The sequence below is a fragment of the Erythrolamprus reginae genome, chromosome 7 (assembly GCF_031021105.1).
Source record: "Erythrolamprus reginae isolate rEryReg1 chromosome 7, rEryReg1.hap1, whole genome shotgun sequence".
In the NCBI taxonomy this organism is placed as follows: domain Eukaryota; kingdom Metazoa; phylum Chordata; class Lepidosauria; order Squamata; family Dipsadidae; genus Erythrolamprus; species Erythrolamprus reginae.
This window is the reverse complement of record NC_091956.1, coordinates 60164322-60188688: the sequence shown is the minus strand read 5'-3', so window position 1 is coordinate 60188688 and position 24367 is coordinate 60164322. Positions and strand designations below refer to the sequence as shown.

Genomic DNA, 24367 nt, shown 5'->3' with positions numbered 1-24367 from the left:
GCGTCTTCACAATTCCTAGCAAATCTTGTGACTGCATAATTTTTCAGCAAGATACATATAGAATATCTGCTTATTACCTGTAGAATGCTTAATTTTATGATTGGGAAGAATAATCTCTCCAAAGATTTGTTGTAATACTACTCCAAAAAAAATTGCTCCGGGCAAAGGAAAATGACTCATTTTCTTATAAAAGGAAAATTTAGATACTTCTTGATTTATAATAGATACCAATTATACTGGAAAATACTAATTTAACAAAGCAATAAGCTTTTAATATTGCTAATTTTATTATTTATTCCAATACACAAATTCTTATGCTAAATTTAATAAGCAGTCTAATCACCAAAAACTGTAAAAGAAATTTGACTTTCAGTGGTTTGGTTATTTCATAAATAAAAGGAAAACATTTATGAGGGGTATGGTCTTTACAAGGCACATAAATACTTTGCATTTATGTACAATTGCATAAAGTATCATTTTCAGTAACCATCATGTCCGTGTCCAGTCAACATGAAACCGCTTGGTGAGATCATCCAGGGGCATGGGGTGAGGTATCATCAGTACACTGATGATACCCAGTGGTACATCTCCACCCTATGTCCAGTCAACGAAGCAGTGGAAGTGATGTGCCGGTGCTTGGAGGCTGTTAGGGTCTGAATGGGTGTCAACAGACTCAAACTCCACCCTGATAAGACGGAGTGGCTGTGGGTTTTGCCTCCCAAGGACAATTCCATCTGTCTGTCCATCTGTCCCTCTCTGAGGGGGAATTATTGACCCCCTCAGAGAGGGTCCGCAACTTGGGCGTCCTCCTCAATCCAGTTTACATTAGAGAAACATTTTTCAGCTGTGGCGAGGGGGGCGTTTGCCCAGGTTCGCCTGGTGCACCAGTTGCGGCCCTATCTGGACCGGGAGTTACTGCTCAGTCACTCATGCCCTCATCACCTTGAGGTTTGACTACTGTAATGCTCTCTACATGGGGCTACCTTTGAAGTGTTCGGAAACTTCAGATCGTGCAGAATGCAGCTGCGAGAGCAATCATGGGGTTCCCTAGGTATGTCCATGTCACACCAACACTCTGCAGTCTGCATTGGTTGCTGATCAGTTTCCGGTCACAATTCGAAGTGTTGGTTATGACCTATAAAGCCCTTCATGGCATCGGACCAGAATATCTCTGGGACCACCTTCTGCCGCACGAATCCCAGCGACCAGTTAGGTCCCAGAGTTTGGCCTTTTCTGGGACCCGTCGACTAAACAATGCCGTCTGATGGGACCCAGGGGAAGAGTCTTATCTGTAATGGCCCCGACCCTCTGGAACCAGCTCCCTCCAGAGATTAGGATTGCCCCCACCCTCTTTGCCTTTTGTAAACTCCTTAAAACCCACCTCTGCCATCAGGCATGGGGGAATTGAGACATCTCCCCCAAGCCTATATAGCTTATGCATGGTATGTTTGTGTGTATGTTTTGCTTTTTAAATAAGGGGTTTTTAGTTACTTTTAAATATTAGATGTGTTGTACATTGTTTCATGATTATTGTGAGTCGCCCCAAGCCTACGGTGAGGGGCGACATACAAATCTAATAAATAATAATAAATAATCATGAAGATTCCTTCTTGAACTAAAGACCAATCCATAAAGTGAATTATCCATTGAAATGGTTATAAGATTTACTCCTTCAAATAGTTTTAACTGTTCCATAGGGCTATTCTATAACTCTTTTACTTCAATGAAAATATTTAACTCTAAGGGTTGTCTCACCCTCAAAATAATTTAACTTCTAAGGAACATTCTCTTTTGCTTGTAGTTTTTTATTTTCTTGCTTTGTTGCTATTTTCCAGCAAAAAATATTTTATGGCCATGGAGTTTCAAATAAGTGTTTCAAAATATTAATGAACCATACTCTCAAAAAATAGTTGAATCATGCTTATTTTACTAGAAATAAAGTGTAATAATACTATACAAAGTAGTATCCACATTTACCTTAAGTCTTAAGATTAACAAAGGGAGTCAAATTACAAAGTAAACATTTTGAGATACCCAATACATTTTCTAAGTTGTTTCTTTTAGTGAGCCAAATATTGTTTGAAAGTTCTGCAAGTTACAGAATTCCATAATATACAGCAAACTGATTACACACTTTGTTCAAAATGTGTTTGTAGGCGTTTACTCTTGTAATACAAGCATAATTTGTGTAGTTTCCTGCAGATAAATTTAAGTCCCACAACTGAAAAAGGATTTAAACCCACGAAGTTTCAATATGATTAACAAGGTGAATTGTGGCTTTTTATGCCAGAATTGCACATAACTTTTCAGAAAGCAAGCCAATGACATACTGGTTTTGCTATTGTATAACATGGTACAGATCAAAACTATTTTCAACCGCACTATATTTTTCCAAAGGTACTCCTCAAATTCAAAATTCTTAAGATAGCAGTTTACAGCAAGTACATAGCACAAACTAATTTAACTTTTATTATTTTTACACTGACAAAGAAATGAAAAGACCTGCATAAATTAACTAAATAGTATATTTATTTTGCTTATTGTGCACCTTTTATCTATCAGCTCATATTACTGGTCAACAGTGATCCACAATCATTAACCAATTACAAAATTATCCTCAAGAGCAAACGCTTATATTTTAGGTCACAGAGCTGGTGTGTTAACCTTTACATGCTGAAATATTCAATGTGTGGAGATTTCACAATCCAAGACCCATAACCATGTTGCTCCAAGTAGGATTTCAGCAAGTATTTTGTCCCTTGGTAAGATTCTGCCATAATCTAAATAAAAAAAAAATACTGAGGAATTAATACGAAATTTTTGAACTTTTTCCTAGATCTTATACTGTAATTTTTATGTTTTGACTATTTCTATTCTGTTTACATTTTGTTTTAAGTTAAAGAAGAGCTGTATATCAATCACCTACTGCATGAATGAAGGATCTCAGCAGAAGTCACTACAGGCAGTCCTCAACTTAAAACCATTTATTTAGTGACTGAAATTACAACAACATTGAAAAAAGTGACTTATTATGACTGTTGCAACATTCCTGTGATTATGTGATCAAAATTGGTAACTGGCATGTATTTATAACAGTTACACTGTCCTGAGGTCATATAATCACTAGTTGTAATCTTCCCAGTGGTCTTTTCACAAGCAGACAGGTTTGTTTAATGACTGTATAATTCATATAACTGCAGTGGTTCGCTACAACAACTATAGCAAAAAAAGGTTGCAAAATGAGGTGTAGCTCCCTTAACTGCCTCCCTTAGCAATGGAAATTTTCGGTTCAACGATGGTCAAAAATTAAGGACTACATGTACATGGAACAGAAATAGTAAACAGAATTGGGATTCATTGGATGGAGGATATTAAAAAATCCTAGGGTTGTATACTGGTCCTATAGTTGCTGAAGAATGAAGCTGAGCTTGAATGTTACTATTTTCTTTCCACAATTCTATTAATGAAGTAGTTTGGGGAAACAGGAAAAAGCCTATGCAGATCATATAGACTTGTGATGATGAACCTATGGCATGCGTAGCCATATCGGAGGGCACACGAGATGTTGCCCTATGTCAGCTCCAGCACACATACATGCGCTGGCCAGCTAATTTTCGGCCTTTGGAAAGGCCATTTTGCTCTCTGGACACTTCCCTGAAGCCCCGGAGTGCAAAAAAACCCCCACCCAGTGGACAAACCAGAAGTTTGGAAAATGCACTTTTGGTTGGCCCATTGTGCTCTTCTTTGTACTCCCGGAGGGTTCAGGGAAGGTTCTTGAAGCCCCGGAGCGCAAGAAACAGCCCAACAGGGAAACAGGAAGTTTGGAAAACATACTTCCGGTTTGCCCATTGTGCTCTTTTTTGCTCCGGGCCTTCGGTGAGGCCTGTGCGGAGATGTGGGGTGTGTGCACATACATGAGGGTGAGGGAAGGGATCTGGGCACGTGCACACATGCTAGCACACCCACACACCTCCTTTCGGCATGTGAACCAAAAAAGGTTCGCCATCAATACTAATTTTTCTATCATTGCTTGAATATTTTAGTTGTTAAATGAGTTATCACAGTTTGCCTTTAGATGACAAAAGAGGTACTGTATATATTTATTTTCTTTTTCATTTTGTGATAAACCCAATTACAGGGGGCATTATAAAAGAGCACACATAGTATGTGATGCTTTTCTTTACACATCCTAAATTCCTCAAGGCCACAATGAAAGAATATTCAATAATTTTTCTTCTCTTGTTACAAGTATAAAAAGGAAACAAGAGATAGAAAGATGGGCAGAAATTCTGAAATCAGTTATTAACTTAAATAAAAGTGGATTGTTTTTGATAGGATTCCTACTTATAGACTAGGCCAGTGACAGCAAACCTATGGCATAGACTAGGCCAGTGACAGCAAACCTATGGCATATGCGCCACAGGTGGCATGCAGGGCCATATCTACCGGCACGCAAAGCGATGCCCTAGCTTAGCTAGCCATCTGATTTTGGGCTTGCATGAGAGCGTTTGTGGTCTGTGGAGGACCTCCAGGGTGGCAGGGGAGGCCAAGAAAGTCGCTGGAGCCTGGGGAGGGCAAAAAACGGGCCTACTGGAAGTCATGAAACTACGCAGCAGGGGACGGGTGGTCCGTGGGAGGGCACTGAATTATGGGCGTGAGCACACACACACACACAATAGCACACATGTGCACGCTTTTGGCACCTGAGTGAAAAAAAGGTTCGCCATCACTGGACTAGGCAATATGATGAAGTCCTTGAGTCCTTCAGGATTGGGCGGTAAAGAAGTCAAATAAATAGTAAGTCATCCTGTGAAGTTAAGACAAGAAACATGCCAATCCACTTTCCAAATTTAAGAGCAATGGCATTTCAGAGAGCTTTTACAACCCTCTCTAAGCGATTTACAGAATCAGCATATTGTCCCCAACAGTCTGGGTCCTCATTTTACCCACCTCGGAAGAATGGGAGGCTCAGTCAACCTTGAGCCAGTGGTGAGATTTGAACTGCTGAACTACAGCTAGCAGTAAGCTGAAGTAGCCTGTAGTGCTGCACTCTAACCACTGCGCCACCCCAGCTCTAACCTCAGTTCTGCAACAGATCTCAAATAAAGGCTGTTTTCCTTGCTAATACGTAAATGACACCATGATTATTATTTAGCTTTGAAGCCAATAGTTCAATAGCTATAATTCTACATTAGAAATTATGACACTTTTACAAAAGCACATTTATATTAGCTAATGTTACCTTTGCTTCATGGTAAGTTGTTGCTTTAAGTAAATCTTCTCTCTTTGATTCTTTAATCACTAACTTAAAGCGACTTAACATTGCAGCTTTGCAAAGACGACTTGCCATTGAAATACCACTTTTGAAGGGTGAACTAATTTTGAAAAAGATAATAATAATGAGCATCTTCCAAGAACAATTACCATTAGTTAAAATTGTCAGCTATCATTACATAATAAAATGGAAAATTATTTTGAAAGAAGTCCGTGAAAATTATTTTAATAAAATTAATATTTCTATAAGTTTTCTAAAGAACAACTATGTTAGTTCATATTTTATTTAATAGACTTTATTGCAACACTGACCTTTCAATGATTTTTCCATTTAATCCATCTATCACCTCCAGCGATATGTCTCCTTGTGACCAATTCACACTATGAGACCTATGGTCCAGGTCAATCTGCACAGGGTATGCAGCAGTTACCAAATTAATATGAGGTCTATTCACAAGGTAGAACATGGGAAGTTTTTTACTAAGTGCATCATCTATGCGCTGTTTGATGGCTATTTCTAATCCTCTTGTACTACAGCAGTTTGAATCACCTAAAAAATTGAAATTCATATCACAAATATTAAAGAGGATCAAGGGAATTAAACTGGAAACTAATTCTATTGTCACTCTCCCTATAAATATCAAGATGAACTTCCATAAAATTACAGTAGTCATTTACTTTTATGTACAGCAGTAAAATTTTAAAACACTGAAAACTGACAATAAAATTTGTGTTTATTATTTCAGTTCTGATTAAAATGCATTTGCAGCTAAATAGCAGATTCACATATCAGTTTAAAAACATAGATCTCCCAAATCATTCATTATAAAAAAAGCATCAGTTAGGCCAGTGATGGCAAACCTATGGTACGTGGCGCCATATCTGCTGGCATGCGAGCCGTTGCCGTAGCTCAGCTCCAAAGTGAAAGTGTGTGCCGCCCAGCTCATTTTTGGCTTGCACAGAGGCTCTGGGAGGGCGTTTTTGGCTTCTAGAAAGCTTTTGGAGCCTGGGAAGGGCAAAACACGAGCCTACTGGGTCACCAGAAGTTGGGAAACAGGCCATTTCCAGCCTCCAGAGGGCCTGCGGGGGAGTGGGTGAAGCTGTTTTCACCCTCCCCAGGCATTGAGTTATGGATGTGGGCACTCGTGCATGCGCAACAGTGCGCGTGCACGCTCTTTCAGCACCCAAGTGAAAAAGGTTCACCATCACTGAGTTAGGCCAAGGACTACCTATGAATACATACTAAAGTTTGTATACTAAGTTCTAAATGAGGATTTCATAGAATTCCAGCACTGCAATTTTATATATCTTGTTTAGAAAGCAAAAACAGTTCATATTTTTAATTGAAAATAAATGTTGTCTAGTTTATTGTCTAATAAACTTCACTCTTATAATACAGTCATGTGAAAAAGGTAAATACAATCTCAGTTTAACAATGCATAATTGACATCATTTTACAAAGATAAAACCAAAATGGAGAAATCATGTGTAAAAAACACCATGATTCGATTGCTTATAGAACTACAGTGATACCTTGTCTTACAAACTTTATTGGTTCCTGGACGAGGTTCTTAAGGTGAAAAGTTTGTAAGACGAAACAATGTTTCCCATAGGAATCAATGGAAAAGTGATTAATGCGTGCAAGCCCTTTTGCCAGCCGAAGCGCCCGTTTTTGCACTGCTGGGATTCCCCTGAGGTTCCCCTCCATAGGAAACCCTACCTCTGGACTTCTGTGTTTTTGTGATGCTGCAAGGGGAATCCCAGCAGGGGAATCCCAGCATCGCAAATACAAGTGCTTTGCTGGCAACAGAAGTCCGGAGGTGGGGTTTCCCAGCGAGGGGAGCATCAGTGAAATCGCAGCATCACAAAAATACCAAAGTCCTCGAAACCCCACCTCCGGAGCTCTGTGTTTTTGCGATGCTGCGATTTCACTGAGGCTCCTTCGCTGGGAAACCCCACCTCTGGACTTCCGTTGCCAGCGAAGCACCCGATTTTGCGCTGCTGGGATTCCCCTGCTGGGATTCCCCTGCAGCATCACAAAAACACAGAAGTCCAGAGGTGGGGTTTCCCATGGAGGGGAGCTTCAGGGGCATCCCAGCAGCGCAAAAACGGGTGCTTCGCTGCAACGGAAGTCCAGAGGTGGGGTATCCCAGCGGCGGCAGTGGGTTTGTAAGGTGAAAATAGTTTGTAAGAAGAGGCAAAAAAATCTTAAACCCCGGGTTTGTATCTCGAAAAGTTTGTATGACGAGGCGTTTGTAAGACGAGGTATCACTGTACTGTACTGTTAGGAGTAATAACTTGAAGCAATTGTTTTCTGCATGACTTTCTCACATCATTATGGACAAATTTTGGCCCACTCTTTTTTACAACATTGCTTCAATTTACTGAGGTTTGTGGGTATTTGTTTATTCACTTTTCACATCATTTCAACTGAGTTGAGGTCTGGACTTTGCCCGGGCCATTGGAACAGCATGGTTCTTTTCTTTTTCAGCCATTCTGTTGTAGATTTGCTGGTGCGCTTGAGATCATTGTCCTGTTACATGACCCAATGTTAGAGAGTTTTAGCTAGCAGACAGATGGCCTCATGGTTGACTTTATATTTAATTATATAGACTCAAAAACTATACGATGCCCAGGTCCTGTGGCTGCAAAACAAATCCAAATCATCAGCCCCTCCACCAACATGCTTGAGAGTTGGTATGAGATATTTGTGCTGATATGCAGTTTTCACTAAATGTGGCACTGTGAATTATGGTTAAACATCTCCGCTTTGGTCTCACCTGTCCAAAGGACAGAGTTCTGTAGTATTCTTTGTGTGAGTCAGAAATTACGCCCAGGTGTGACTGAAGGCCTACATATGAATATTCAGTTCATTTCAGACAGTTAGCAGGATTTAGCAAGATTTTTGCTTAAGCTTTGCTGTCGTGGAGATTTGAGACGAGCTTGGATGGTTCAACCTTGGCTTGGGGCAAATTGTTCTAAGGAGGACGTGCTGAATGACATCATCTGCGCTAGCTGGTATCATTAAAACTTATTTTCTTATCTGCTGTCAAGGTTTTCTGTAAACTCTCTAAATCTTTGTCCTTACACCTGCTTATTATTAGTTACTTCCTCTTGTAACACTGCGCATGTGCACAATGAAGTAGGAGTAGAGATAACAGTTCATTATAAAAGAGCTGACTGGGAAAAAAACCTTTCTTTTCTTCTTCTCTCATATCTGGCTTTTGTCTTTCTTTGTATCCTTTGCAACTTTCTACGAGTCTACGGAGAGGGGCGGCATACAAATCTAATAAATAAATAAATAAACAAACAAACAAACAAACAAACAAATAAATTTTACAGTGTTCCAGAAGTTGGTGATTTGTTTAGATGCAACTCTGTAAACCTAAGCCATGCTTGTCATGTTCTCTTTTTAGAGACAAGAGGCTTTCTTCTGCAATCCTTCCAAGCAATCCACACTTCTTCAGTCTTTTTCTTATTGTACTGTCATGAACTTTTAACATTTCACATGCTAACTGAAGCCCGTGGAGCCTTGAGATGTAACTCTTGGGTTTTTCTGCAATTTCTCTGAGCATTCCATGGTCTAACCCTGAGGTGAATTTGCTGGGAGGATTTGTAGCTATCTTGAATGTTTGTCCATTTATGAATAATCTTCCTCACTGCAAAATGATGGGCTTTAAATTGTATGGAAACGGTTTTATAACTCTTCCCAGATTGATGGGCAACAACTGCTTCTGTAAATTCACCGCTGATGACTTTACTCTTTGGTATTGTATTAACACACGCTTCTATGCTAGAGATCAGCAAATTTCTAAAATTGAGATTTTTATAGATTTGCTGATGATCAATTAATCAAGGACACTTGATTAGCAGCACCTCATTGCTATTTTGCTTCTTCACACCTATGGAACCATGTGAGGACGTGACTAGTTTTTCCACATATGCTTTGTCCATTTTGGTTTTCTTTCTGTAAAATAAATGACACGGTGTAATATGTCATGCAGCGTTCTTCATCTGGGGTTGTATTTACCTACTTTTAAAGAATTAAGGACCAGATGGTTTTTAGTTATGTGTTGATATGCAGAATTATAAAACTCGAAGAGGTGTGCTTTCTTTTTCGTATGACTCTATATCTTTATAATATAGCACTACAGAATTAGAAATAATTTACTTACCAAGAATAATTGTGCTAACATAGATTGGCTGAATGAAGTGACTCAGTAGGGCTCCTTGAACACCCAACACTTCCCACCTTGTCAGTTTATCACTGGTAGACATGCTGCTTATTGTGGCAATTTCAGCAGGACAAAAAGCTGTGAGATAAACCTTGCCTTCAACTACCACATGAAGACACAGTTCTTCATCAGCTTCAAATGCAGATAATGAGTTTGGATTAAGGTGCCTACAACAAAGGATATATCCCAAACACGTAGATATGAGAAAAAAAAACATTTTAAGAGGATACAAATACTAAAATAAAAGCTAGATTAAAAAAATATTTCATTGTTCTGCAAGAATACAGTGGTATCTACCTAACAAACGCCTTTACTTACGAACTTTTCTAGATAAGAACCCTGGTGTTCAAGATTTTTTTGCCTCTTTTCAAGAACCATTTTGCACTTACAAACCCGAGCCTCCGAAACTGTAACCGGAAAAGGCGGGGAGAAGCCTCTGTGGGGCCTCTGTAGGAATCTCCTGGGAGGGAACAGGACCTCCACCCTCCCTGTGGTTTCCTCAATCGCATACATTATTTGGTTTTACATTGATTCCAATGGGAAAAATTGCTTCTTCTTACAAACTTTTCTACTTAAGAACCTGGTCACGGAACGAATTAAGTTTGTAAGTAGAAGTACCACTGTATTTTATTACAGTGTAAGAAATTGAGGTGTTGGATAAGGTGTACAAAGACACAAGTTCTAATCCACTCTCAGCTACAGGAATTTGATGGCTAGCTCTTGGACAATCTACCTCACAGAGTAGCTTTGGGGGAACAAAAAATAGGAGACAGCACTATCTATGCACTTTGGGCTTCTAAACACAATAAAATATATAAATTAAATAAACAAAAAGCCTCAGGAATACATAATCAAGAACAAGTTTATGAGGGAAATTGTTTATTTTTATGAATTTTGCTTTACATTAAAAAAACCCACTACTTACAACATGGACTTTATCTGAGCAGATCCTTTTGGCAGCTGATTCATGTAGAGAAATACTTTTACATTTGGTTTTAATGCAAGCAGGTTGAAAGATGTTGGTTCAGTACAAAATATGGATTTGTCTATCATAGCAGGATTTTTACTGTAGTAAAGTAAAAGCTGTCTATAAAAATACCTTTAAAGAAACGTTAACATGTTAGACATTAGATATCAAGTCTTTAAATCCATATTAAATGCAGTTGATTTTCTATGAACTTCAACACCTTAAAATAATTCCATAAATGTAACTGGGGCGGACGGGGAGGGAGCATCATTATATACTTACCTAAGTAGAGAGCGCCTTGCAATAACAACTGCGTGACTATCATGCAACACTCTTCCATCAGGATGACTGCACTGGCTATAGTTAAATTCACCTGTTCCAATAGCTACCACTTCATATTTTGTAGCTATGGGAAAAAAAGAGTATTTTTGTGTGTGTGTTCAGGCTAAAAAGACTGTCAATGTCTAAGCAATATTATTTATGGGAATCATGCCTACCTCTTTCAATTAAGAAGGCAGCAACTGAACTGCTACAACTCTGGTACTCTGGATACTTATCCACCAACTTGTCGAACGTTTCTCTGACAACTTGAGAAATTTTTCTATGTATAGGACTATGCTGCCCCTCTAGTAAAAATAATTTTGAAGTAAAAAAGGGTTTTTTTAAGCTTTAGTGATATAATCATTCAAGAAAAGAAAGAACATTAAAGTTTGCATTCTTCAGTGCATAAATAGGGTAACTTGTGAGGGGGAAATCTGTAGGGCTCCAATACAACTATTTATCTTGATAATATCAAAGTAAAATCATACTTGGAACAAATAACCAATTAACATATTATGTAGCTAATGAACTTTATCCCTATATCAAAGCTTAAACATTTGAACTATGGGTGGTCCTTGTTTAATGACTCCATATTCAGTGACTTAACCTGCAATTACCAAATTTTTCAGACTGTAAGATAAACGGATGTACAGTATAAGCGCACCAAGATTTCAAAGAAGTAAGAAAAAAAGTTTTTGTCCTTCTCAGTCCCAGGAGCATTTTTTTAAAAAAGGATCATTTGTGCCCCCCTCCCCCCTCCAAAAAAGCCCACACCCCGGTGCCTGGTTCACAATTACAACAGTGCAAGATTTTGTAGTCACATGATCGCTGTTTGTGACCCTCTTTCATATATTATTGTTCCATCTATCTCCATAATCACCAGAGCTGTGTGAGTCTCAAATCCAGGCCAAGCCAAATCCATTTACCCTTGAATCAGAGGGTTGGAAAAGCCCTCATGGTCTAGATCAGGCATGTCCAACCCTTGGCTCAATGTGTCCCTGGATAGCTAGTAATGCTGCCCCAAAGTATAAAAAAAGAGATATAGATTTTAAAAAAAAATACTTTAACTAATGTATGTAAGTGTGTATGTATGTATGTGTGCATGCATGTATGTATGTGTACAGCCTAAGACAATTCCTCTTCACTCAATGTGACCTAGGCAAACTAAGATTGGACAACTATGCTCTAAATCAGAGATGTCAAACCCGATCGCATTGCGGGCCACATCGTGATGTATTGGGATGTTTTTCTGCCTTTGCGGAGCTGGGGTGGGCGTGTTTATCTGCAACACAGATAAGCAGGCACATATCAGACTGATAATTCAATGCTGTCAGATACTGCATTACTTCATTAATAAAATGGATAAATTATATAGATTAATTTAGGTCTTAAAAAATAGAATAAAGAAGAATAAAATAGCACATTCCTACCATAATGAATCTTTGTAAAATGGGAAGATTCTGTTATCTGAGGTTTGGTTACATGTATAGTTTCAACAAAATTTCTGACAGGACCTGCAAACATAGTACAATTATAAATAGAAAACCCTTCCACACTACTAAGGTAAAATGCTATCCTTGGCAGAAGAGAAAATGTTACCAAGGAAAGTTTATAAAATGACTCATGTAAATGAATGCAACATTATTTAAGGCAGCAACTTCTACTACATAAAGATTAAATCTAGAACTCTCTCTAATTTGATTTCTATTTCTCTTCATCTAAGCCCATATGGCAGGAAAATCGAGTGCTTTCCAGCAGATTTTTATCTTTTTGATGTTGTTGTTGGCTTTTGTGTGGTTTATTTTACTGTATATTTGTGTTTTTAACTCTGTATGCTACTCAGTCACAAACTATATATGATACGGGTAGCTACATAAATTTACCAAATAAATTAATGTTCTAAAAAGGCTATGTTGCAATATTAAATCTATTAAATCTTCTGATATTAATCTAAACAAAACTTTTATGTGTGTCCCAATAATGTAGAACCTGCCTACCACTCTTAAGGTTAGAAAAAAATATTCTATCTGCCCTTTTCTCCAGAGTCTTAGTACTAACTTTCAGATTTAAAGAATACAGTGGTACCTCTACTTAAGAACGCCTCTACTTAAGAACTTTTCTAGATAAGAACCGGTTGTTCAAGTTTTGCCTCTACTTAGGAACCATTTTCTACTTAAGAACCCAAGCCGGGAAAAATCTGCCAAGAAATTTGAGAGCAGCACAAAGGCCCAGCCAATTTCCTGCCATTCTCCCCTTTAATCCCGGCCATTTGGGCTGCCAGAGGAGCCTTTTGGTGGCGCTTAAGGAGGCTTTGGCAGTCCAGAGCGAATGAAGCATTTTCCTTTCTCTGGGTCTTGGACAGGGAATAAACCTCTGCCAGCGCCCAGAGAAAAGAAACGCTCCCTTCGCTTTGGGCAGCCGAGGAGTCACCACAGGAAAGGAAAGGTGCTGGCTACAAAGCAAGCAAGTAAGAGGGGAGCCCTTCAGCATGGGAAGGAAGAGGCAGCAGGTAGCAGCAGCAGCCAGTGTATGGAAGGCAGTGTATGGAAGGTAGCCTCACGCCAGGTGTATTGGAGGCACGTGCTCCTCCTCGCCGCCTCAGAGTCTCTCTTTTTTTTTTTAAGCCTTAATGTTTTTGATTTTTTTTTATTCCCCTCCCCTCACCTTCTTCCATCGGCTGTGACTCTCCGCCTCCTCTTTTTCCTCCTTCTCCTCCCACCCAAATTCTGAGCTTTTATTTCTTTCCTAATGGGTTTGCACGCATTATTAGCTTTTACATTGATTCCTATGGGAAAAATTGCTTCTACTTAAGAATTAAGAACCTGGTCATTGAACGAATTAATTTCTTAAGTAGAGTTACCACTGTACTACTAAATCCGGGGTTCCCCAAATTCCGGGCCATGGACTGGCATCAGAAACCGGGTGAAGTAAACATGTAAAGCTCCATCTGCACACATATGAGATGCAGACAGCATGTGAAACCATGTTCTTCACCCTTCCCCAAGTTGTTGGAAAAACCTCTCTTCATTGAACTTATCCTTGGTGCCCAAAAGGTTGGGGGCTGCTGCACTAAACAGTTGGGATGATATTACTTCCATCACTCAAATTCCAATTGCACACAGGGAATATCCATTTATGTTTCAAGATAAAAGCTTTACCTGGATTTTCCAAAGCTTTCGGTTCTGCCTCTTCCAATTGCAGAAGTTCATCAAGAGCAAGTTTGGCTGCATTTGATTTTGATTCCTTTTTATTTTGGCCCAATCCAGTCTTATACTGAATGCCATCAACTACAGCACAAAAAGCAAAGTAACTTCCCAAGAGATTTCCTTCAAAATGCAAAAAGGAAAGCAAACATTTATTTCTAGTTTCGTAAATTAACATGTTTTCATCCAGCTTTAAGCACATTTTAGTAATATCAAATTTTAGTCTACCTCAATTTAGGAAAAATAAAAAATAAAGATTATGATTCTCATACTAGTATATGTGTAGCCAAATTACCAACTGTGCAGATCTCACAACAGCTCTTACAACTGATAATGAATAACATGTTGCATTGAAAATATACCCTAGTAAGAGACCTAAGTGGGAATACTGAACAATAGTAACGAAGTACAGTATATAGTTATTGTGAAACTATTCAACAATAATCTTGCTAATTATGATTCTTAAGCGTATTACCACTTCTGTAATTTTCTGCCTCATCCAAAATGCAATGACATTGCAATCATCTTGTCAATGTAAAAGATTGACTAAAATGCATATTTAAATACTTTGAAATATATTGTTGGCAGTTGTTTATAAAACCCTCTTTCTGATAAATGGGTGAAGTTATCATCCATTTACCAGGTCCTAGCATCATGTGTTATATCAGATTTCTATATAAGAGAATTTTAGATTTTAGCTAGGTTATAAGAAGCATCAAACAATCCTATTTAAATCTGGCATGCAATATCATAGTAAACTATTGAGAACAGCATCTTACTTTACACTTAAGCCTGTAGAATGTGAATATTTGATGGATGGTATTTAGACTAGCCATTACACATTTCTCAAATCTACTTATACCAGGATTTCTGAGTTTTGGGATCAAGTTCTTCCATTTGCTTTTAGAGTGATTTCCTATAGCTTAATACAGAAAATACATTAACTAGATTGATTAATTCAGGATTGTCTCTATAATAGTTGGGATCCATTTTTATTTTCTTTTGCTGGAAAATTTAAAAGTGCAGTATTTTAAGCCTCCCAGATGCTTAAGACACCTCTAATCTTTTCCCCATTTTTCTCCCTTCACCGTTTGTTAAGGCACTGGATTAGAAACTGGAAGATTATGGATTCTAGTCCTCCCTTACGCATGAGAGCTGACTAGATGACTTTGGACCAATCTTTATTAATTAAAACTACCTCATCAGGTTGTTGTTGTAGGGAAAAAAATTGAAAGCAGGAAAATTTTATGTACACCATCTTGAGTTATACAAATAAAGGCTGGATCTAGTAAATATGAATTACATACCCTGGTTTGTCTTCAGATCTTATAGATCAGGGGTGTCAAACTTGTGTTGTCATATTGCCATGTGATGTATCACGACTTCCCCCCCTTCGCTAAAACGGAGATGGGCATGGCCTACATGTGATGCATCCGGACCGCAGGCTGAGAGTTTGACACCCATTATAGATTGTGTGAACATTTGGAAAAGGACCAAAAAATGGCTAAAATTGGAGCCATCATGACATCATCAGTTAACCCCCTCAATGCTGGTATAAATACACAGCTTCCAGCTGAAAAGAATTACCCACTACCTGTGTGCCAAACAAACTTTAGTTTGCTAGGTTCTTGCACCAGAGGAAAAACCACAAGGTAACAAGCCAGAGTCCTATATGCACTTTATTTATGTCAAACCAGTTTCCTAGGCTTTTCTGATGTATACAATATATATTTCAACATCTAGCTACTACTAGTGCAGTGCAGATAACTTACTTTTTTAAAAATTTACCTGTTGCCACAGTTTCCTTTAATTCAAGTTGTACACGCTGCATTTGTGCAAACTGATGCAAAGCTGAGACTGGGTTGATTTCGCCTCGCTTGTATTTTGTAATAAATTCCTTTGGAATTTTCTTGGGGGGAAGTGCAGTAATTGGAATTATAGGCACAGATTTATATTGATAATCATTACCTAAAGTGGATTAGTAAAAAGCACAAAAAACTAATATGAATCACAGCATTTACTTGATCTGAAACATAGTAATCCTTCGTTTTTTGTTATTTATATTTCTTTCCTTCTAAAAATTCCTCTTTAGGGTCAATTTATAAATGAGACTTATTTTTCCTGCATTTATTACATTTTATTCTTGAGCTGCCCTTTTAAAAAACCAATATAAGTTTATCAAGAAAAATACTATATGAGAAAATCAGAAACTAGTAAGAAATATGCTATAATTATATATATATAACATAAGGAAATGCTTGGGTATTCTAAACTACAAATTCTTTAATATGTATAACTGGAGCAACATCCAAGAATAATTCAAACAGTTGTGCCAAAAATTTGTCAAACTGTATCAACAATATCAAATGGATAATCATATTCAAAGAACTCTGTAATGAATATTATGTTTGCAATATGATGTAGAAGCAAATGCTACAAAATCTGTCATACTAATGTATGTGTAGCCAAATTACCAACTGTACAGATTGAAAATGTAGGTCTCACAACAGCTCTTATACTGATCATGAGTAACATATTGCATTGAAAATATTACATGTAAATTGTATAGTATTGTCTATCTCATACTCTAGTAAGAGACCTAAGTGGGAATACTGTACAATAGTAACAAAGTATATAGTTACTGTGAAACTATTCAACAATTATTATCTTGCTAATTAAAATTTGAAAATTCTAGGAAGAGAACTATGGAAAAGAAAATAGGCTTAATGCCAGGAAATTAGCAGTACAGCTTACAGTTCTTTTTCAGATATTCCTTCTTTAAAATAATGATTAGCAGTGTACTAAACAAATGATTTTATATCCCAAATTACACAGCATTCAAAACCAGATTTTTTTTCAATCATGTTATTCAAAACATTGAAACACAAATTCCCAAAACAGAAAAATATAAAAACAAAACGCTATACCAAAAAGTTCATAAGCAAGACAAAACAAACATACATAAATTGTACCTATTCAGCTGAGTAATTCATAAATATATTTCAAAAATAATAGGTATGCCCATGTTTCACCAACACTCCGCAGTCTCCATTGGTTGCCGATCAACTTCCGGTCACAATTCAAAGTGTTGGTTATGACCTTTAAAGCCCTTCATGGCACTGGACCAGAATATCTCCGAGACCGCCTGCTGCCGCACGAATCCCAGCGACCGGTTAGGTCCCACAGAGTTGGCCTTCTCCAGGTCCCGTCAACTAAACAATGTCGTTTGGCGGGCCGCAGGGGAAGAGCCTTCTCTGTGGCGGCCCCGGCCCTCTGGAACCAACTCCCCCTGGAGATTAGAACTGCCCCTACTCTCCTTGCCTTTCGTAAGCTCCTTAAGACCCACCTGTGTCGTCAGGCATGGGGGAACTGAGACATCTCCCCTGGGCATATACAATTTATGAATGGTATGTGTGTATGTATGTGTGTTTAGAAAATAGGTTTTTTAAAATGTTTTTAGTAGAAATTTAGATTTGTTGTAAATTGCTTTTTCACTTTGTTGTGAGCCGCCCCGAGTCTGCGGAGAGGGGCGGCATACAAATCTAAATAAACATAACATAAACATAAACAATAACTACCTGCCCAATTGCGAAACAGGCACACACATTTATATAATACTGTTTACCCAAGCCATTTAGCTTGACATCTATATAATATATGAAAATATATTTAACAGATACCAACAGCTGAATTAAACTTGTAAATCCTCAGTTAACAATGTATTTATTGTATTTCATTCACAGAAAGTCCACAAACTTCTAGTCTAGCATAAATCACAGCAATCATTATCACTGGTCAAATGATTTTTAATAATAAGGCTTTTCCTTAAGGTATTAAACGGGATCTTTTCTAACAATTGGATTAAAAAGTGATATTGCTAACATGTTGTAAGCCGCCCCGAGTCTAAGGAGAAGGGCGGCATTAAAAAAAAATAAATCAAATAAATAAATAAATATTATTTTGCAAAGACATAAGTCTCTATTGTGATATCTCCACAGCATTTGCTGTACAAAACATTAACCTATAAATGGTAAAATAATGACTTAACATTTGCTTTCCTATTAGATATAATAAATCAATTCCAATCAATTGTAAAGAAACCAGATTTTTTTATATTCATCTGTTTTTTGCAATGACAAGTACCATTCAATTTTCTTGTCCATGGAAATTCTCAGACATCCAAGTCATGGTTATGCCAAATGTGCTATTTTTTTAAAAATCAAAAATGCAACTGGACTTTTTTTTTCCTTTGAAAACTTCCACTTGTCATCCAAGTAGCTTCTTCAGTTTTTGAAGGAAAAAAAACCAAAGAAAGTTCAGTTGCCCTTTGAAGAAAAAAAAAGCAACTTTGGGATATTCAGTCTGTTTCTACTAATGGACGTTTAGTGTCCATCAAGAAACTTAAGAGATAGGCTTATCTCTCAAATGCTCCTGATGTACATAATTTTATGAAGATCTGAGATCTTATAAAGCCCTTCATGGCATCAGACCAGAATATCTCCGGGACTACCTTGTGCCGTACAAATCCCAGCGACCAGTTAGGTCCCTCAGAGTTGGCCTTCTCCGGGTCCCATCGACTAAACAATGTCGGCTGGTGGGACCCAGGTGAAGAGCCTTCTCTTTGGCGGCCCCGACCCTCTGAAACCAGCTCTCCCGCGGAGATTAGGATTGCCTCCACCCTCCTTGCCTTTCCTAAACTTCTTAAGACCCACCTCTGCCGTCAGGCATGGGGGAATTGAGACATCTTTCCCAGGCCTATATAATTTATGTATGGTGTGTTGTGTGTATGTTTTTTAAATTATGGGTTTTTAGTTTTAAATATTAGATTTGTATTTTACATTGTATTCTACTATTGCTGTGAGCCGCCTCGAGTTTACGAAGAGGGGCGGCACACAAATTTAATTAATTAATTAATCAATCAATCAATTAATTAATCAATAAAAGGAATCCTAAATCTGAGTATTGCATTGGCAGTTCTGTGTTAGCAAAAACTTCAGAAGAGAAGGATTTAGGGGTAGTGATTTCTGACAGTCTCAAAATGGGTGAGCAGTGTGGTCGGGCGGTAGGAAAGGCAAGTAGGATGCTTGGCTGCATAGCTAGAGGTATAACAAGCAGGAAGAGGGAGATTGTGATCCCCTTATATAGAGCGCTGGTGAGACCACATTTGGAGTACTGTGTTCAGTTCTGGAGACCTCACCTACAAAAAGATATTGACAAAATTGAATGGGTCCAAAGACGGGCTACAAGAATGGTGGAAGGTCTGAAGTATAAAACGTATCAGGAAAGACTTAATGAACTCAATCTGTATAGTCTGGAAGACAGAAGGAAAAGGGGGGACATGATCGAAACATTTAAATATGTTAAAGGGTTAAATAGGGTTCAGGAGGGAAGTGTTTTTAACAGGAAAGTGAACACAAGAACAAGGGGACACAATCTGAAGTTAGTTGGGGGAAAGATCAAAGGCAACATGAGAAAGTATTATTTTACTGAAAGAGTAGTAGATCCTTGGAACAAACTTCCAGCAGACGTGGTTGGTAAATCCACAGTAACCGAATTTAAACATGCCTGGGATAAACATATATCCATTGTAAGATAAAATACAGGAAATAGTAAAAGGGCAGACTAGATGGACCACGGGGTCTTTTTCTGCCGTCAATCTTCTATGTTTCTATGTTTCTAATCACTAGAACATTAAAAAAATGAAGGAAAAATAAGAAAACAACTATCTTTTGAGATATCCAAATTTTGTTTATCTGGCAGCACACTTTTTGCATCTTAATAAGAGAGAACTGTATTCATCAGAAGGAAATATCTCCCGTTCTCAATAAAATTTGAAATAGCTTTGAGAATACCATGCCAAGAAAAAATTGGGAGCAGACATAAAACTGGTCAATGGCAGAGAATATACTGTCTTTCATATGGTTGGTATAATGACCAAAAAAATAAAGGGAGCACTCAAATAATACATCCTAGATCTGAATGAATGAAATATTCTCATTAAATACTTTGTTCTGTACAAAGTTGAATGTGCACAACAGCATGTGAAATTGATTGTCACTCAGTGTTGCTTCCTAAGTGGACAGTTTGATTTCACAGAAGTTTGATTTACTTGGATATACTTGTGTTGTTTAAAAGGGTTCTCTTTATTTTTTGAACAGTACAGTAGTCCCTCACCTATCGCTGGTGTTACGTTCCAGACCTGGCCGCGATAGGTGAAATCCGCGATGGGGAATTTATCGACTGATAGTACTTATTTAAGTATTTATATTGTAATTGTTTGGTAAGTTTTCATTGTTTTAAGTGTTTATAAACCCTTCCCACACAGTATTTATTTTAGATACAGTTTTTAAATACAGTATTTACAATTTTAGATTTTTTTTTTTAAAAAAAAACCTGCCGATCGAGTTCGGCGGGCTGTTTAAATCTGCCGATCGACTTCCTCAGAAACCCGTGATGAAGTGAAGCCGCAGTAAGTGAAGCGCGGTATAGCGAGGGACTACTGTATATATTGCAACACCCAAGAGCTGCCACCAGGCTTCTAAGCATTTCATCAAGAATAGAATCTTATGAAGAAAATTTATGATTTTAAGCCCAATGATTTTTTTTTAAAAAAACATTAAAAATATCAAACATATACACTGTCAAGTAAACAAGATCTTGCCTCAAGAGAATTGATTTCAAAAAGAGCAGTTAAGTCCATCCAATGGAAGAATTTTGTCTTGCCCATGAAATCACCCTTAAGTGAGTGACTTGGAACAGGTCCAATGTTTGCCTTAAACTCAAATGGACCGTACAGATTGATCCGAAGGTGAAACTGGAATATCCAAATAGTGAGCTCAGTAAAAAGAAAACAGTGGACAGTTTTCCACTACTATACTGTAGTTGTATACTGCAACATTGGATTATTTCAGAGAAGTGGAGAGAGGGGATCTGCTGCCTGGGTAACCATCTATCCTCCATACTAACTTACTCAGGCTAATGATGAATAATACTGCAACTACATCTTGCTTTGCACACCTTACCAATGTTCCCAATCCCAAGATGTGTGGGCTTCAACTTCCAGCTAGTTATTTTTAATATTATTTTCAAAATTCTAGTATTTTACTTCAAATTAACTCTAGTAGTTTACTCTAAATACTGCCTTTTTTCTTTTAATGTTCTGTTCAAAGCTCAAAAATGTCAATATGCTAATTTTGCAATAATCATTTTTAAATGTTGGAAAAAAACCTCTTTTACCTAATTATTACTCTTTGAATCAGATGCGTTTGTAGAACAAGGCCATCCAATTTTGCAAAATATGATTAGAGGAATAAAATAATCAAAAAAATTGTACTTTGATGCCTGCTGTATGGTTTGGCTAAAAGAATAAGAGGTTATTGGACTTGGACGGTCACGAATTAATATCTGGATGGCAGTTACCTATAGCACTGTTTTTCAACCAGTGTGCCGTGGCACACTAGTGTGCCGCGAGACATGGTCAGGTGTGCCGCGAAGAAGGAAGCTCAGGTTTTGGTGAGAGTGAGAGAGAGAAAGCAAGAGAGAGAGAAAGAGAAAGAAAGCAAGAGAGAGAGAAAGAGTGTGAGATAGAGAAAGCAAGAGAGAAAGAAAAGCAAAAGAGAGAGAAAGCAAGAGTGAGAGAGAGAGAGAAAAGGAGAAGGGAGAGAGAGACAGAGAGAAATTAACAAAAAGGGGAGGAAAAAAGAGAAATGAGAAAATGATTGAGAGAGAATGAGAAGAGAGAGAAACAAAAGAGAGAGAGAAGTGACTCTTGATTTAAAGCATATGATAAAAAGCCAAAGAATAAGAGAGAGAGAAAACCCAGCCCTCACCTGTTTTTGGAAATGGTTCAAGAGTGTATACACACACACACACACACAAGGGTGGGGAGGAGACAGGGATGGAAAAAGAGAGGAGAATGTCTTGGGATGTCATTTTGTGTCATTTGGGTTGGTGGTGTGCCCCAGGATTTTGTAAATGTAAAAAATGTGCCGTGGCTCAAAAAAGGTTGGGAAACACTGACCTATAGTATGATAAAGTTACAGTAAATATTGAATTCAACAACCATTTTGTCAGACTTGCCATTTTGAGAGTTTGGAATAAATAATAAAAGAAGATTTTCCATGAAGGTACCGCTTTGGGTTTCCCCACAGGAAGCTTATTTTAAGATAAGAAATAGTGAGGAGGCCAAACTGGTAGACTTATGGTAAAATAATATTTCAACTTGGGTGAAACTATCATAAAATTTAAGTATCAGGTCATGTCTGCCATTGGTCTACAATTGAAAGATTTAAAGTACACAAAAAGAATTATGGGTTTGTCAACAATGAATTGGAAATTCTATGGTGTGGTAGTGATGAACATTTTGTTCTAAAGTCTATAAAATGTTATTGAATTTAAATCTGGAAAATGAACAAGCATTGTATGATTCAGTGGGCAAGGAACTTTTGAGTATAAGGCTTACAATGAGAGACTATGTGGAATAAAGATTGAAAATTTAAACTATAACTTTAAAAGGAATACTTTACATTGTAATGAGTTAATCTATTAAAGTAAAAGCACACTAAACGATATAACTGCACAAAATATTCTTTGAAAAGAAAAAAAAGCTATAAATAAGAACTTGACAGCCAAGAGAAAAAGGAAGCTTTCTCTCCTATTTTTATGTTTTGTACTTCTTTTTGTATGTTTTTGTACTTTTTTTCTTTTCTTCTCTTTGTTTCTTGTAGCCATGTTGCTCTCTTTGATCCATATATGCACATTTGTAAATACAAGGCTTGTTTACTTTGCTTTTAACTAATAAAATATGTTTAAAATAATAATAAAAGTAAAAGCAACCAGGCTTTTACTCCAGCACCTGTATTATGGTATTACCTTTTAAAGATAAGAATCTATCCTTGAAACATAGGACCGGGCACATATCCGTAGTCCTAGCTCCTATGCATTTTATTACATTGTCTACTATAGAACGCTTGAAGTAGTAGCAAATTCCTTAATGTTAACAGACAACCTAACTAGGGAAAGCCATCATTCAACACCATTACCTGCAATGGGGGTCACTTTAGAAGCCAAGTTTGATACACTGGATGTTTCTGGCATTAAAAACATCGGTTTATCATTCTCTGCTTGCCGAAACAAACTACTGTGAGACGAAGACGGGACGGAAGGTTGAGGTGGCTGGGCAGGCAAGTTCTTCTTCAGCATTTGAGCAAAGCTAGGCACGCGAGAAACCTGAGCCCAGTCGTTTGCCATCTTTCCTCACCTAAAGCCAAGTCGAAACAACAAAGAAGGTTATTTTACCGGCGGGGCCTTCCGGCGTCGACAGGGCGGCCCCTCCGTGCGCCAGTCAAGCAATTGGGGAAAGAATGGGCGGGGAGGGGGAAGCAATGGAGAAACGTGCCCCCCTTAGGCAAAGGAAGGTGGCCCCTAACCCTCAACCCACCCAACGAGCTCCAACGGAAACTCCACCTTCCAGAGAAACTACACGAAGCTGACAAGAAAGCGCGCGTCGCGTGTGCGAGGGACAGAACCTCCGGAGTTCTAGAATCGCACGCGGGGAAAACGCCGCCTTCGCCCGCCTTATAAGGCTGCCGATCACGTGATTAACACTTCTCCTCCTCCCGCCCGACGCTTTGACGTTCTAGGGCGGCGGCTCGCTGGTTGGGGATGAGCGTTCCGGGCCGCCGCAATAGGGTGGTTCCGTGGAACCGCGGTGGGAAAGCGCGTCCTCCTCCCGGTCAGTTGGGAAGGAAAGGGCGATTTTATCTGGCCGCTCGCTTTTTAAAAGTAAGGGGTGTCGCCCGCTTTAAGCCGTTGGACGAATACGGAAAGGGACCTTGAAACGTCTTTCTTCCGAGACGGAATTAGTGGGGAAAGCTACACCTGCTCGATCTGGCGTGGCTTCTCTCAGCTTGGTATTAATTAGCTCGTAGTTACCGAGTCTGGCTGATTCAAATACCAGTCCTTAATGGTACTACATCTACGTGGAAGAAAGTAGGCAGCGGGGTACAATAACATACTCTTTTAGACCCAGTACTCTTCAATATTGTGGTTCAATATTGTGGTGGTTGGACTACCTCAGCTTCAACCACAACAACACAAGAGCACACAACAGATACAAGCTTAATATTAACCGCTCCAAATTGGACTGTAAAAAAGATGACTTTAGTAATCGAGTTGTCAAAACATGGAACTCATTACCTTTCTCAGTAGTATCTTCCCCTAACCCACAACGTTTTACCCTTAGACTATCCACAGTTGACCTCTCCAGATTCCTAAGAGGTCAGTAAGGGGCGTGCATAAGTGCACTACCGTGCCTCTGGTCCCCTGTCCTATTGTCTCTCCTATATCTCCTATATCGTATCTACTGT

The 24367-nt window shown here is 38.3% G+C and overlaps 1 protein-coding gene across 2 annotated transcripts; it reads right to left on the bottom strand.

The window, feature by feature from the left end:
- Positions 1-1907: 1907 nt before the first annotated feature.
- ADAD1 (adenosine deaminase domain containing 1) lies at positions 1908-23785 on the bottom strand. Of its 2 annotated transcripts, none has more exons than XM_070757662.1 (12): positions 23466-23785; positions 23042-23259; positions 15789-15968; positions 13956-14123; positions 12228-12311; positions 10974-11102; positions 10759-10882; positions 10435-10608; positions 9450-9676; positions 5587-5824; positions 5243-5375; positions 1908-2780 (listed from the first exon to the last, which is right to left on the bottom strand). In XM_070757662.1, exons 2-12 carry the CDS (start codon positions 23247-23249, stop codon positions 2667-2669), a joined length of 1779 nt encoding a protein of 592 aa, XP_070613763.1. In that variant the 5' UTR covers positions 23250-23259; positions 23466-23785; the 3' UTR covers positions 1908-2666. The 2 variants fall into 2 exon arrangements, with proteins under 2 accessions (XP_070613763.1, XP_070613761.1); XM_070757660.1 differs by having other exon boundaries at positions 23440-23754.
- Positions 23786-24367: the final 582 nt, after the last annotated feature.